The sequence below is a fragment of the Brassica napus genome, chromosome A1 (genome assembly GCF_020379485.1).
Source record: "Brassica napus cultivar Da-Ae chromosome A1, Da-Ae, whole genome shotgun sequence".
Lineage (NCBI taxonomy): Eukaryota > Viridiplantae > Streptophyta > Magnoliopsida > Brassicales > Brassicaceae > Brassica > Brassica napus.
The window spans coordinates 20,618,582-20,635,105 of NC_063434.1; the positions used below are offsets into that span (position 1 = coordinate 20,618,582).

General features: G+C 32.6%; 2 protein-coding genes and 1 long non-coding RNA gene across 3 annotated transcripts; 1 reads left to right on the top strand and 2 right to left on the bottom strand.

The window, feature by feature from the left end:
• The first annotated feature begins 2,456 nt into the window (after positions 1 to 2,456).
• Positions 2,457 to 3,016, top strand: LOC106378515 (protein RALF-like 15). The gene has a single exon (XM_013818633.3). It carries the CDS (start codon positions 2,585 to 2,587, stop codon positions 2,810 to 2,812), a length of 228 nt encoding a protein of 75 aa, XP_013674087.2. The 5' UTR covers positions 2,457 to 2,584; the 3' UTR covers positions 2,813 to 3,016.
• A 4,604-nt stretch (positions 3,017 to 7,620) lies between these two features.
• On the bottom strand, positions 7,621 to 9,022 carry LOC111215827. The gene is made up of 3 exons (XR_007314753.1): positions 8,261 to 9,022; positions 8,034 to 8,189; positions 7,621 to 7,876 (listed from the first exon to the last, which is right to left on the bottom strand). It is a non-coding gene; the product is annotated as an uncharacterized LOC111215827 (long non-coding RNA).
• A 1,950-nt stretch (positions 9,023 to 10,972) lies between these two features.
• Positions 10,973 to 13,679, bottom strand: LOC106453281 (60S ribosomal protein L3-2-like). Its single transcript, XM_013895550.3, has 4 exons — positions 13,605 to 13,679; positions 12,660 to 12,766; positions 12,272 to 12,382; positions 10,973 to 12,179 (listed from the first exon to the last, which is right to left on the bottom strand). The coding sequence occupies exons 2-4, from the start codon at positions 12,742 to 12,744 to the stop codon at positions 11,206 to 11,208; spliced, it is 1,170 nt and encodes a 389-aa protein (XP_013751004.2). The 5' UTR covers positions 12,745 to 12,766; positions 13,605 to 13,679; the 3' UTR covers positions 10,973 to 11,205.
• Between the last annotated feature and the right edge of the window lie 2,845 nt (positions 13,680 to 16,524).

Genomic DNA, 16,524 nt, shown 5'->3' on the forward strand with positions numbered 1-16,524 from the left:
GTAAGCGCAACAGTAAACCAGCTACGTACACTTTCTTTGGAGCCTCAAACACACCAACCAAACCAAAATAAGAAAACCGAGAACCAACTCTTTTATTCCAAAACTCTGACATCCTCAGAGACAACATCGAACCAGGAAACAAAATAAAAGTAAACAAGAACTTTCTATCAAAAGCCATGCACTTATTCATACTTATATTAAATTAAAAAACCAGATAATCAGTCTAGGACCGGTTTCGGCTTGAGCGAGGGCTTCTTGTTAGGCACCGGACCCTTGTCCCCCGTCTTATGGCCATGTTTTGCCATTACCTTCTTCCTTGGAGAGACCAGGCTCTGAACCAGTCTCTTCTTTGCGTTCCCTCCCATTGCAGCAGCCGTTATCTTCCCACCTTTCTTCTTCGAAGTCATATTCTCTTTCTCACCTACTACATCAACCTCTTCAACTGTTGGAAAAGCTTCCTCAATCTCCATACCATTTTCATCCGCAGAGATCTCTTGATCGAGCCCTGCCACCTCCTCTTCATCCTCCATCAATTCAAACTCCAAATTGCCATCTTCCTCACCTAATCCTGCCACCATCTCCCCAATCCCCTCTTCTTCCTGAAGTACTTCCTCCAAAAGCTGCTTACCCTCAACCTCCAAAGATGAGAGCTCTACTACATTCTCTCTGTCCGCTTCCTTTGATTCATCAGTGGAGGCCATCTTAGTTGACTCCTCAATGATTTCCCGTGCCTGGATTATTGCTCCTTGATTCTCTTCCAACACCCCCGTTCCAGTCTCCTCTGCAATCTCATTCTCAAACAATAAGCTCTTTGAGCACTTTTATTTGCTTTATCTTTGGCTTCATGCTGGTTTACGTTTGGCTATTGTTATCCTGGTCTTTGAAATGGTCGTTCTACAAGTTTTCTTTATGGAATAAAATTGTTTCGTTAGATTGGTGGTGTTGGTGTAACTTAATTTTTCAAGTGTATGTCTCAGGCTTTATGGGGTTATTTATTTTCATTGTATGCTTTGCTGTCAATGGAAGGCCTTAGAGCACCATTAACTCTCGGTGCTTAAAGGGTGTTTAGCATTTTTTTAATTAAAAAAAAAAGAAGGAGAAGAAGGAGAAAAAGAAAGAGTGCTTAATTAGACATCACAAGCGGATGTTGCTTGTATTGTTCGCGGGTTTACGAACACATGGCGGCCCGCGATTGATCATTCTTTTAATTTTTTTTTTTCAGACAAAAAAATTAAAAAGTTTTTTAAGCACCCCACTTAATCAACTTTAGGATTAATGGTGCTCTTATGGTCTTCCTTCTTTAATTGGTACTTGTTTCTATACGGTAATTGGAGGCAAACGTTGGCTCACTCATCATCATCGCAACAATTAATGTGCTTGGTTTCATCACACCAAACACATGAAAGGACTGGTAGAGCAAACCAAACACATGAAAGGACTGGTAGATCAAAAGAAGATCGATATTTTTTGATTATGTGGAATTTTATCTGTTTAGGAGTTAGTATTTTATGTTTACACAAGAAAATTACAAAGGATCCGGCGGGTGTTAGTGTTTTCAGCTACAACGGCAGAATGTCTTTTTATTTTAACCGATGGGACATGCGTTGTAATAAAACTGGAATAAGGCTATATGTGATAACGGTCAATTCAGGGTCTCTTTATACCTGACTGTCCACATCATGGGTGCCAATCCTTAATTATATTTTAAATGAAAGTTTTAAGTTGGAATTATCGAGAAATGTGGAGTAAATGGACTATAAGTTATCTTAGAGAGATATGACACAAACATAAACCAGATCTTTTATTTTTATCTAAATTAAAACAGGACTTTGAGTTTGTACAAAGATTTCAATTACACTTTGGATTTGATAATCTGGTTACAGTGGTCCCAAATGGAAGGAGCGGTGGATTATCTCTTTTCTATAACAATGAGTATCAGATTAAGTTTCATATAGTTTACATAGTATTCATATAGTTTACATAATCTTATAAATTTCAATTTACATAGTATTCAGTTGTTTATTGTAAATATAAAGTTAGATTTGTACTTATTGTCTATTTTTCTTGTTAATAAAAAGAAATAAAGAACTTAGCATATGTAGAACTATTTTTAGATTCATATAGTTTAAAATATATGATTATATATGTTTATTTTTTAGAAAATAAAAAACCTAGTTCGACTAGTTGAACCAGTTCAACCAATAGCTATAGCGAGTCGATATCCGGTCCGGTTTTAAAACATTGTTTTAGTGTGCGTTTATTTTTAACCGGAGAAGATGTGATTAATTTAAAACACATTTTCGAGCTCTCTTTATTAGTTGGAGGCTGATTACGTCAACTAGTCCCCGTGTTCTTCGTTTCTAAAAATTATGTGGTTACTAATCATCATCCAAGAATAACCTAGTTTGAAATTCCATATATTCTCCACTATATAAACACCAATAAATTCTTCCTCGTAATCCCACAGAGCCAACTCCAAATAAAGTTAAATATATAAATAAAATAAATTGAACTCCTACCTGGGGTTTCTTTTATAAATTTATTTATTTAATTTATTTGGAAAATAACAAATAATTAGTAATAAATGAGGATGTCTAAAAATGTCAAAGTGTTGGTCTCTCTAGTTCTTGTAGTGTTCTTGGCTCTTGCAGCAACCAATATTGAGGCAAGATACATAGATTATCGTGATCTTAATAGTGGAGATCACAGTTTGGCTTGCGATAAAGCGAAGCCTAGCACCTGCAAGAAGCAAGAAGCCAATCATTACCACAGAGGATGCGAGACGGTCGAGCGGTGCCGTGGATCTGCTTAAATTATACAGATGATAACCGAAGATCATATTCATGCATCAAATTAGTTTCCTAATTTGGTCAATTTATAAAAATGCAATCCTCATGTTAATTTGAGATGATCAAATTAATTTCCTTGTTATTTAATTAGTCTGTTATTGGCTTTGTAATTGATTCTAACACGATGATGTTACGATCAAATAAATATGAATATTATTTGTTCTCTATTTAAACCAAATATTGTTCACTGAGCTATTATAAACAAACGATTTTAGAAACTCAATTAGCCAAAAGAAGAAATAAACCATTAATATCGAAAACATTTATTGTATATTCTTTTTCCACCTAGGAAATGCAGCTGTAAATCGTTTTACAAGAAATATTTTAATGTTTTGTTTAAGGTACATTTGTTGAAATGTCCTATTTTCAAAAATAGAAAAAAGAATGGTATCCCTCAAGGAAAAAACTGTAAAAAAGGTAAACCCTCTTCTGAAATTACCATTTAATCTTTTTTTAACCAAAATATCATTATTGGTTTTACAAAAAATTAAAAATAAAATACAAAATAACACTTTACTTTCAATTCTTCAACGGCTCTCTTCCATATCAGATACTTAGGTTCATACCTTCAAGCATCAGCATCATTTTCTCTGCTGTTAGATCTCCGTTTATATTTGATAAATTAAGTTAATTTATTGGTGGAATGCAAAAAGATTATATGCGATTTGACTGACAGAAACTTCAAAACCATATCTGAGACACTAGATATGATTTATGAACAAAGGCGTTTATATTTGATAAATTAAGTTAATTTATTGGTGGAAGGCGAACATATTTTATTTGATTTGATTGACAGAAACTTCGAAAACAGTCCATTGTTATAAGTTCTATGAACAAAGGCGAAGTCTTTTTTTTTTATGGTTGCCTTAACAATGTTGTTCTCTTACCGCTACGATTCACTATACCTTGTTGTCTTTCTAAAAAAATGTTTTGCAATGTGTCTTCGGATCTACTGACGCAATTTTTATTATGCAGATAATGTTGCACTTAATTACTGTTTTTGGACAGTGGAAGATAGATCATGGTGGCTGGGAGTTCATTCTTGATCCAAGTAAGAAGGGGATTGCTTTGTTTGTTGAAGACGATACAGAATATGATGATTTTCTCTGCATGGTTTGTGAAAATTACAAGATTAGTGAGATGGAAGCGGTCGAGTTTGCTTATATGTTGCCTAAACGTATATTTCAGCAAATGCCTAGGAACACTCCTCCGATTTTCTTGAGGAATGACATACAACTTGCAAGCTTTATCACATTGTTCAAGACAGACATAATGTGTATTTATGTCTCATTGACTGCAAACAAATGTCATCATGATGTGAACATAAATCAAGAGTGAAACCATTAAATCTGGTATCAGAGAGAATGTTGCTGCAGATTTTGGTAGTTTTGGAAATGTTCCGTACGAGACCATGAAGCCATCACATGAGACTATGAATCAGCAACCACATGAGACTATGAAGCCATCACAACTGTGGAAGAGTGAAACCATTAAGTCTGGTGACATATTCAGTGGCAAGAAGAAACTAATAATGAAATTACGCAAGCTTTCAGTGATCAAAAGGTTTGACTTCATCATCAAAAAGTCTTGGAAGCATTTATTTTACGCAAAGTTCTTCGTTCCTGGAAGATATGTGCTGCAACTATGTCGAAATCATCTCTAGAATTCCTCATTCGTAAATATATTGATCTTCATACATGCTCTACGGCCAATAGGTATTCTCGCTACCGACAGGCAAATGCAAAATGTATTGGCAAGATGTAGGTTGAGGGATTTAGTGGTGGCAATGATCTTAAAGGAATCCGGCCTAAACATATAATGGACTGTATAAAGGCTGTTTATCAAATTGTTATCGTTTATTGGAAGGCTCATAGTGCATTAGCATATGCACGAGAGATGGTTAAAGGCACTCATGCATGTGGCTATAAGGACTTGCCTTCGTATCTATACAAAATAACACATGCCAATCCATGTACAATAATAGAGCTTGAACTTGATGCTGAGAAAAGGTTTAAGTATTTGTTCATTGCTTTTGGCGCATGTATCAAAGGCTTTCCGTTCATGAGGAGGGTTATTGTTATAGATGGAGCACATCTAAGTGGTAAGTTCAGGGATGTTATGTTAGTGGCTGCATGCCAGGATGGAAATAAAGGTATATATCTTATAGCTTTTGAGATTGTAAATGCAGAGGATGCAGCTGCATGGGAATAGTTTTTTACTCAGCTGCGTGGTGTGGTACCTGACAGTAAAAATATGGCTTTCATCTCTGACCGATGCCCAGCAATAGCCAAGGCACTTATGATTTTTTTCCCTGAAGCTGATAGGGACATAAGCTTATATCACATTGGACAAAACATGACATGTTTCAAAAAGCCAATGGTATATTTGGTGAAAAAGGCTGCCCGAGTATATCGACAGGTGGAATTTGACAAAATTTTTGAAGTCATTTGACGTCAAGACAGCAAACTACTCAACTATTTGGAAACTGCAGATATTAGAATGTGGGCTCGTTCACATTTTCCAGGAGACATATATGATATCATGACAAGCAATTTTACAGAATGCATTAATGGCGTGCTTAAGGAGGACAGTGCGTTTCCTATGCATATTTTGTGGATTCCATTAGAAATATGTTATCAGGATGGTTTGCGGAAAGACGAGAGAAAGCTGCCTTGTTCAAAACAAACCTCACAGAAGAAGCTGAACTTACACTGCATATGAGACACGCCAACATGGGTACATTAACTGTACAACATATTGATTCAAACCGTAGCTATGTTACTGGTTGAGATTTTAATTGTATGGTTGATCTAGAAAAGGTATGAAAACATAGACTTTCACTTCTGCCATGTTCTCATTTGTCTCAGTTTTGATTCATACACTTCCTTTTTTTTTTGCAGAGGAGTTGTACATGTAAGCAATATGATCTCGAAAAGATACCCTGTGAACACGCAATTAAAGTGGCTAAATGTCGGAATATTGTTGAAGCTACTGGTGGATCCTCTTTACACAAAGGGCTACTTGGTTGAAGCGTACACAGATCCTATAAACCCTACAAATGAAGATTTGATCCCACCAGCCGATGTACTTAGTCAAATGTGATTGCCATCCGCAATTGGCAAACAACTTGGCAGACCGAAGATAAAGAGATACTTATCTGCAATTGAAAAATCCAAGCGATTCAAGTGTAAACTATTAAAAAAGAAGAACCAGACAATGAGTACGAGAAATCCACCTCCAGCGACAAAGGAAGGTAATCAATCTTCACGTAATACATCAACAAAGAAACTTGGTTGTAGTCAAGCCCCCAGTACTCCAATAAGACAGAAGCAAACCAATATACCACGGAGGACGCCATCAACTAATCTGTCATCAAGAAAGAAAGAAAAATACTCGGTAAAGATTACTGCTCCAACCACTCCATCCCCCATGGTGAGAAAAGGACTTTTCCTGAGTAGCCCAACATCAAAGAATCCAACTCAGGGTGCTAAGCAAACAAAATCAAAGAAGCGAACTTAGGGTACTAAAAAACCAAAATCAAAGAAGGCAACACTTTCCCAGCGAAGTCAATCAACAATGAAGGAGAAAAGGTTGTACGTGTGTACCAAATGCAGCAAAGACAGACATAATAGATCTACTTGAAAAGTTGTGACATTGTTGTTTGGATGATATAAATGGAAGACTCTGTAATCATTGAAGACATCATTAGTCAGCTAATTAGTCACCCATTCAGGGAGAGTGTAGGTCAGTTTAGCGTTTATTTGTTGTAGTATTGTTGTTTTCCGTCGGGCTTAATACGGTTATTATGGTTTTTGTTAGGTTTGTAGTCACTAATACTTTGATCTTTATATTTGATGGATTTCATATTTACGATGAATGTTCTTGTTAATCAAGATTGAAAATTCTTGTTTTCCAAGTTGAAAATGAGATGACAAATAAAGACAAAAAGGGTTCAAGACTTGGGAAACAAGATACAACTTGGGTACCATTAATGTGTTTTTGAAAGAACCTGTTTAGTAATAAATTTCGTCGGTGGGATATAGAGAAAAGAATTATATATAGAGATACAAGCCAAAATCACGTAAGGAGGCCAATAATAGTTCGTTAATCCTTAAACTATTAATAAAAGCAACAATATACTAATATATTTGGGAAATTTGGAAAAAAGGAATATCTAATCTATGCTATTGTCCTATTCGTACATTTCATTTTTGGATTTTTACTACCCTTTTTGTAACTAAAAATTCATATCATTATATTTACAATGTAAAAAAATTAAGAAAAATATAAAACATGAAGTAGTCAAACATGTGCATATATTAAAAATATTTTTGGATTCGAAAATATTTTGGAATAATAAATTTAAAAATAGGCTAAAAGTGTTAGAATATTAAATCTACCATCTACGGAGACTTAGAAAATGCAGTCTAGGGACACAATGATCTACCATTTGTAGAATGCGCAATACACCAAAGATACAATGATCTACTATACGTAGAATAAACAATACACCAAAAACAAATCCACACAGCTTGGAAGAATAACAAATCTACAATTCATTTTATGTTATGTATTTTTGATAGATCACAGAACATACTAAACATTCTCATATCTATATTGACAGACTATACATTTTAGGCGGTTTTCTTTTATACATAAATTCGATATTCCCTATCTACGACTTCATCTTATTTCTAACATTGGTAGAATGTAAGTTCTACTAGAATTTTAAACAAAATCTGAAAATTTAGGAAAAAAAAAAATTAGAAAATATTTCCTAAATCTCTTATATCTTTTTTATTTATTTTTAAATAATATTGCCTAAAATTTTGTTTACAAAATTAAAACGGTTTGTCAAACTAAACCAAAAAAATTGTTTACACTAAACAAAAAAAAATTCTAAACCTAATCTACATGGCTACCACCTCTTGCTCACAACCACCACATTCTCAACAGCGTCCAAATTCACCAACTGTTACGTATCTTCAAAGTACCTCGTGTTGAAATAAAAGCCAATCTCCTCTAACCTAGAAACAGAACCACAAAACACAAGCCTCAGCACATATATAAATGACTTAACAATAAAGAGAATAATAAAAGAAAAGAGCAACTAGCCTTCAGAGTTCAGGGGGAGTCAAAATTGGATCGAGAAGAGCAAATAAGAAAGCTGGAACGATGGTGTACCTTCTTAGTCGTCTCGACCCTTCAACCGTGAATCCGCCTCCTCACTGGATCTCAGAGATCTTCTTCATCCAACCTCAAGCTGTGTGACGTGAATCCAACGACCACCACATCGCCTTGACCACCATTCTTTTTCACTGCACCACCACTAATCTTCTTCTGCCACAACAACTCCTTTATAAAGAAGAAAGATAAATTCAGAACAAAACACACTATCATAGTAACCTCACCTGAAAACTGATAAGTGTTCCAGGTCCCCAATATTTCAAGGCAGCAGTAGCCTCCTCATCATAATAAGCTCCTGACAAGTATATAGGTAGTGGTTTTTAGTCAAAGCTAATCCAATCTGATACCAAGTGTGTTTCGATTTACATAAACACAAACAATAACTACAAAGGTTTTAACTTGCCTAGATAACAAACTGGTGCGGAAATAGGCATCAACCATTAAAACACTGAAGGAATAAAGAAAAGAGATGAGCTTTTATACTCCAAATACGAGACTAGCTACTATAACACATAGACAAGATAATAAGATAGTCAAGACCAGCGACAAGATAAATCATATACAATATAAACAAGATAGTGAAGACCAGAGACAAGATTAATCATGTACAAAAACAGAGACTCAAGACAGAAACAAATAGTCAACCAAAATCAAAACCCTACGAACAAAACATATTGTCAACCAAAATCAAAACCCTAGACACAGAAACAGATAATCAAGACAAATCGAAACCCTAAGAATGAACTAAAAAGATTGAACAACTTTGATTGTAATCGGTGGTTCTCAAAAGAGAAAGACAAAAGAAGGAGGACGACAGAGAGATGTAACGACGAGTTGAAGCTTTCCGACGAACTTAGACGGGCCAGAGAAAGAAGGTGTCTGACTGCGAAAACGAAATCGCCTCTTTGAGAAAAAAGAGTCGGAGACGACGATAGGGTTCTGTTTCTTTGATGTTTTTTCTTCTTAGTTTTTACTTTGTTTTTTATTTCATTAGGGTTCTGCAAACTTTAGCTTTTTGAGAACGGAAACAAAAATTGATTAAATATTCCAATTTTTTAAAATTTTAAACTCCGATTGGTGATCATTCTGGAAATAAAAGGAACGAATAGGAAAAAAAGGTAAAAGGAATAGAATTGCAAGAATGAAAAAAAATGGTTGTTCCATTACATATTTAACAAGGAATTAATTTGTTCTTTATTTCTCTACAAAAAAAAAGAATGGTAGAGAATGAGAAGGAAAAATTATTACTTATGAATGATGATATTTTTTAGGAACGTTAGAGAATGCATTATTCTTCACCGTTCCCTGGTCACCATTCATACCTTTAGATTTTTGAAAACCAAAACCAAATCCGATCCGAACCGAAATATTCCAGATACCCAAATGTATCTAAAATAGATTTATATACTTATATATTAATTAATATATATAAAAACATCTAGAATATATATGATACTCTTAAACTCGTTTAAATACTTGAAAATATATACAAATAATCAATATATAGTAAATATATAAAATAGTAAAAATATATTTAAAACACCAAAAATACTTAAAATAATGATTGATTTTCTATCAAAATATTTGAACTAAAATTATTTTTATGTTAAGTTTAGGTATTCTGACATATGTTATTCAAATTTATATTTAAAATATTATTTTGTTTATAGTTTTCGAGAAATTTAAAGTATATAAATATATAATAAATTTTAAAATTTTAAAAGTAATTTAAATGGGTTATCCGAACTCGAACCGAACCCATAAAAATCCGAAACGAACCTGAACTGAAATTTAGAAATATTAGAATGAGGCTGAAATCTTTGACTTGGAAACCTAAAACTCAAACAGACCTGAACCGAACCCGATTAGGTACCAGATAGATAGTTTCTCATAATATAATAGACATCCAAATTTTATTAAAAATATAAGCCCATTACTTTTTTTTTTCTTAATATACTCTTATCCATGTTTCTAAACAAACCTATTTTTTTTTTAAACTACAATCTTTGTTTCCAAACAAACATCTTTTTTAAAATTGCAATCATGTTTCCAAACAAACTTTCTTTTAAAACTAAAATCTATGTTTCCAAACGAACTTTTATAAAATTGCTATACATGTTTTCAAACAAACTTAATTTGTATGTGAGTTTTAATAAAATAGATTCTACACCAAAAAAAATATTGTATATTATTATTGTCTTAATATTAATAATTTAATTCATAATTATTTGTAATTGACTAAATATATTTATGACATTTATATTTTATGTTTATTTGCTAAAGTTTGTAAGTTTTATATTTTCATATTTGAAAAATTATTTTTTACTTAATTTATATATTTATTTATTTATTTTATGTAAAATTTTAGTTGAAATTAAAATATATATTCAAAAATGAAGAAACATAAAAATGGTTTTTTATTTTGACACAATTGGATGTCTTTGATAAAACTCATTTATATAAATAAAATAATTTTAATAATGTAAAAATAAAAGTGAAAAATACAAAATATTATGATATATTTATTTTAACTATAAATCAAAACTATAAATAATACTAATTTATATACAATTAAATAAAAAGTAATAAAATATATTATTTTAATATTGTTGTGATGAATAGTGTTACAACACTATTAAAATAAACATTAAAGTTGGTGGGATAGAATCATTTTGGTGTTTTGTTAAAGATAATAAACATTAAAATTGGTAAGATAGTATCATTGTTGACAAAAAAAAAAGGTAAGATAGTATCATTTTGGTGTTTTGTTAAAGATAATTTAGTGTTTAATTGAAGTTGGCCTTAGAATGACTTCTTATGTGTGGGCGTAGTTTTAAGAGACATGAATGTCGTCCGTCGGCTTTAGATGCCGCGGTTAGTTTATAATGTCGATGGGTAATCTCATTTGTGTTCTATTCAAATATGTTGAGGAAAAATTTAAGACATTTTCAGAAATAATTTTAAACCACACAAAATTTAAGACATTTTCAGAATTAATTTTAAAAACAGACCCGAACCACACGGCGGTTTAGGTTCCTGCTCAACGATTTGGTTAAAATCTTAAATCATATTAAAACCAAAACGGAAGAGGATGGTAAAACGTCAAAAATGGCCAACAAAGAAAGAAACTCGAAATAGTGTTTTAATGGGACTTGAAAAGTAACAAAATCTAAGCCTTGACTCTGCCATAGAACTTGGCCTTCTCTTCAGCAGTCTGGAAACGACCGTGTCCCCCATTGGAAGCTGTGTCGATAAACTTAAGCTTTATCTCCTCCAACGCAACCCTAGACGTCTGCTTCAACAACGTCTGTCTCAATGTCACCACACGTTTCTTTGGCCCCACGCAACATCCCTTGATCAACAAATAATCATCTTTCACTATCCCATAATGAGGAAACCCTCCCATCGGCGTGATCTCCTTCTCCGTTCTGTCGAACTCAGTCATGGCGGTGTGAGTCTCTTGACCAACTTTACCAAGCCTGTAAATCTTCTTGTTCATCTCAGTACGGTGGTGGTACCCATTCTGCCCAGCTCTAGCCACCGTGTAGGAGACTCTAGCAGGGTGCCAAGCTCCAATACAAGCCACCTTGCGGAGTCCACGATGAGTCTTCCTTGGAAGACGGGTCACACCCCATCTTGTAACCACACCTTCATAACCTTTTCCTTTAGTAACACCGATGATATCAATCATCTCATCTTTCTGGAAGATAGCATCTACAGGGACTTGCTTCTCGAATAGACTGTACGCATAGTCAACCTTCTTTGCTGTGTCTCCACCGTTGACCTGAATCTCATTCAGATGAGCCTTCTTCTGCTTGAGCCCTTTCAGTTTCCTTATCTGAGTGTGGGCAAGGACTCTGATGACAGTGCAGTACTTCTTCATCTTCTCCAGTTGACTTTGAATGTCTTTTTTGCCATCTTCGGTTTCATGCTTCTTTGAGTATTTGGTGAAAGCCTTCTTCTTTGACTTGGCCCAGTTCTTGTAGAACCTCCTCCTCACTTCTTCGCTCAAATGCTGTGCCCAGACAGTGCTTAGAGAGCGCAGACCACGGGGTGTCTTCACGTACCCAACCACACCGACAACAACCATTGGAGGTGTCTCAATCACAGTCACAGCTTCACATGTTTCCTTCTTGTGGAGCTCTGGGAATCACAGTTAAAAGAGATCAGCAAAGAAACATTTAAGTACAAATGCTGGAAACCAATAAAAGAAGAGAGAGTGAGAGAGAACACACTTGATCCAGGTTTTTCAACTTCTCGGACAATGTGAGTCATCCCAGCTTTGTATCCCAAAAAGGAAGTGAGTCTACAAGGCTTAGTATGATCATCCTTAGGGAAGGCCTTCACTGAAAATACCAAATAAGATTGTTAGATCGAAACTACACCAACATTATTACATAACATGCTACGAAACCATTGGGGAGAAAGCAAACCAAAAATATAATATACACCAGTAATGCATATCATTTTAGAGAAAATATACATTTTTATTTCACAACTTTAAATCTCTGTTCATAAGGTTACGTTGAATAAAGCAAATTACAAAAGTGCAAGAAATGGATGATGAAAAATGAAATGCAAGTAGACATTCTGAAAACATCTATATACAAGCAAAGAGATTACCTTTGCCACGTTGCCTGTTAGCCCTTTTCCTTGGAAGGAAACCCAAAGAACCATGTCTTGGATGCTCAAACTTTCTGTGAGACATACCTATCTACTTGAACTAAACACTGCCAAATTAAAGATTCATTTTTACACAAAGATGAAAAAACAAATCAAGAAATCAACAAACACCACCTCGTAAAGGATGAAGAATTAGACAGAAAGCAAATTGAAAGGAGAATATATGTTTCAGCTCCTAAGATAAAAAAAAAGTCTACACGATTGTAAGTAATTCGACGCCAATCTAAGTGATTCAAACTTTATGTAAGACATACATAAAGCACAGGTGACAACAGAGAATATAATTCAACACAATCTGCTAATCAATCTAATCAAAATACAAAAAACAGAAAACAATGCAAGTCCAACATATGCAAATATATGTCAGAAACAAATAATATACAAGAGTATAAAATAAAATAAAAAAAAGATAACCAGCAATATACAACAGCAGATAATGAACATACAAGAGTATAAAACAAAATAAAAAAAAGATAACCAGCAATATACAACAGCAGTATACTCTTAGGACTTGTGTTAAGATGATATGAAATGTTCCCCCGGATCAAAGGCCTATGGCATCAATAAAGATAGCCAAATCTCAAGCTCATTTTTTAAGTGTTTCTCACCAGAAAGCCATTTTTAAAAAAAAAATGTTTTCCAGTAACAGAGAGCAGATAAGAGATTACAGCCTTGATTTAAAATGTTTCCCGAGGGTTTTCATTCCGATCATCACCACAAGTACATTATATACTGAATGCGCATCTCATAACAAACAAATCACAGACAAGAACAATACAAGAAGCTAGTGTGTTCAACTATTAGACATTAATATACAGGTTTCGAGCAGCAAAGACATACAGATCGAAGAAACCAAATGCAAATCAAAGAGTAAGCTTTGTGTACCTCACGTCGTCGGCGGCGATGAGCGTAAAGAACTTTTTAATGTCAAATAGTTGAAAGAAAGAAGGTTATTTATATGCAAAAGTGTATGAGTTAGGGTTTTCTGTTAAGAGTTAGGGCTACACCAATATAAATATGGGCTTGGCTTGGCCCGAAATTAGTTTTAAATAGCCCGACCCGCAAAGGTATTCAAATTGAATGTTTTTGATATGTATAGACTTTTGTTTTGACTTGGTTATTGAGCTCGGCCCGTATATCTAGGGCTGGACAAATAAACCGAACCCGAAAACCCGAACCGAATCCGATCCGATAAAAATGAATCCGAACCGATCCGAATCCGATGTAAATACTGAATGGGTCTTGTTTTGTGGTATTTCGGGTTATGATTATTATTCAAACCGAACTTGAATCTAAATGGATATCCGATAGAACCCGAAACATTCAAAACCTCGAAAATATCTTGTACCAAACATGATCTCAATTCCTAATATGTATCCAAAATACACTAAGAAATATTGAACATCTAAAATACTTATCTATTATATGAAGGTTGGTGGTTCTATTACATTAAGGTTGATGGTTAAAGATGGCCGTTGAATCTTGAAGTATTTAGATTTTGATTTTGTTTTCGTTAAACAATGTTTCTCATTTCATGAGAACTTGATTTCCGTTTTATGCTTTTATTTATTTGGTTTTCTTTTTATCAGTAAATATGTTTACTTTTCGTTTGATTTTGAATGATCACGGTTGATGTTCCTTAATTTTGAATCGATTTTATTTAAGTTTTGATTACAAAATAGGTACAAATCAAGTATTTTAAAACTGAAGAACCAAATTTACTCATGTTTTGGTTATAAAATAGGTAAAAATCAGATACTTTTAAACCGAAAAGCCGATTGGGACCCGAACCCGAAAGTATATTGGGTTGTACCGGTTCTTTGAAGATTTACTAACCCCGAACCCGATAGAACCCGAACCGGTCCCGAACCAAACTTTCATATAATCCGAATGAGGCTGATTTTGATAAACCCGAAAAATCGAAACCCGATTGGATAAAACCGAAACCCGATTGGGAGACCCCAAATACCCATGCCTACGTATATCTATATTAATAAAAAAGAGACAAAGGCTTTGAATGTGAAACATGTCAAATGCAGAATAATTGCATGCCATTTATTTTGCAGGTTGTACTGCATTTTTTGTCAATTCACCCTTCTAAATGCAGATAATTAATATGCATTACAATCTGCATGAAGATTTTTATTATGAAAGAGATTTATTGATATGCAAAAAGTAAGAGGTGGGAAAAATGCAGATGGCCAATCATGTAGTTTTTTTTCCTTGTTTTTCATAAATAGTTTATTTATCTCATTTCATTTATTTTCAAACAGAACATCAAACCATTCATAATTATTGTTAATATTTAGACCATTTTCGTTTTAGATCATAACTTAATTTTTGAAAATTATTTATAAAATTAATATATAAAATATGTATTGTATTATTTATATCTTATTTTCTATGAAATGGTTTATAAAATGGTATATGTTTTGTTTACATATTACAACTTTAATACAATTTATTTGCAATAAATAGTAATGCATAAAATAATATATATTAAGGTTGTATATTCATATTTTTATAAAATAGTTGCAGTTTGTTATACATGTTATTTTTGTATCCTTTTAAAATTTGTGATCAATAAAAATCATGTATTATATATTCCAACAGTAATAAATATTTTATATAAATTAGTTTAATCAATTTATGCATATACTTTCATATTTGATCATTTATATTAATTGCATATAATTATAAATGTTATAGGTTATTTATAATTACTTAATATCAATAAAATATCAAACATATTTTTTTGTTCTTACATGTATGCATTTTTATATTTTAAACTTTCAAATGAAGATTTTTTTATACAGTAACATATATAAAATTGATAAAATTAGTTATCTAGTTGAACCAAATGGTAAGAAACAACTGAAATTTGAATAAAGATACAAACAATAAGAGCAAAACAAAAATACTCTTTATAATTTTTGTAATTGTGATGAATTTTCATATAATTTATAATTTCAGTATATTTATGGGAAATTGCCACAAATAGCACATTCATATTACCATTTTTCATATTTACATTAACCACTTTTACCCTCACTTTTAATGAAGGGTAAAAGACAATTATACCCTTAGGGTTAACTAATCTAGACTCAGGGTTTAGAGTTGAGGGGTGGGGTAGGGTTTTTGGAATGTGAAATTTAGGATTCTAATAAATATATAAATAAATCTTAAAAAAAATTAAAAAATAGTTTCAAATAGAATTTTCGTTTTTCAAAAAGAAATTTGGAAAAAAATTAAAAAACATTCGAAAAAAAAAATTTCAAAAAACAAATTTATAAAAGAAGTTCGATTTTGAAAAAGTATAATTCGAAAACATAAAAAAAAAATTGACGACTTTTATTTTTTTTATTTTTTTTTAATTTTTAATTTTTAAATTTTTTTAGGTTTTTTATTTTTTTATTAAATAATGATTTATTATATATATAATAATAAGGGCATAAGAGTCTTTTACCACTTAATGAAGAAGGTATTTTTGAAAATGTCTCTTTAGTAGTGGTAAAAATGAAAAGTGGTACCATAAAAGTAGTAAACATGTAATTTCCCATGAAAGTTTTAACATGTAATTTCTCCTATATTTATTAGAATGATGGTATTTATTTTATTTTTTCAACATGATATTTATTACTTATTTACAATAAGTTGCATTTTGTTTATATATTTATTTTTCATTTAAAAAATTCAACATTTTTATTACACTTGCTTGATATGCATGATATGCATTTGTTCTGATTGATTTACATTTGTTCCGCTTGATCTGCAATTTTGTTTGATCTGCATTTGTTGGATCTAA

Bases quoted from the DNA above. Each gene is read 5' to 3' on its own strand.
- LOC106453281 (XM_013895550.3), bottom strand. From the start codon at position 12,744: ATGTCTCACAGAAAGTTTGAGCATCCAAGACATGGTTCTTTGGGTTTC. The intron at 12,383-12,659 runs GTAATCTCTTTG...TGGTATTTTCAG, and splicing joins TAACAGGCAACGTGGCAAAG to TGAAGGCCTTCCCTAAGGAT. The intron at 12,180-12,271 runs GTGTGTTCTCTC...TGTGATTCCCAG, and splicing joins AGTTGAAAAACCTGGATCAA to AGCTCCACAAGAAGGAAACA.
- LOC106378515 (XM_013818633.3), top strand. From the start codon at position 2,585: ATGAGGATGTCTAAAAATGTCAAAGTGTTGGTCTCTCTAGTTCTTGTA.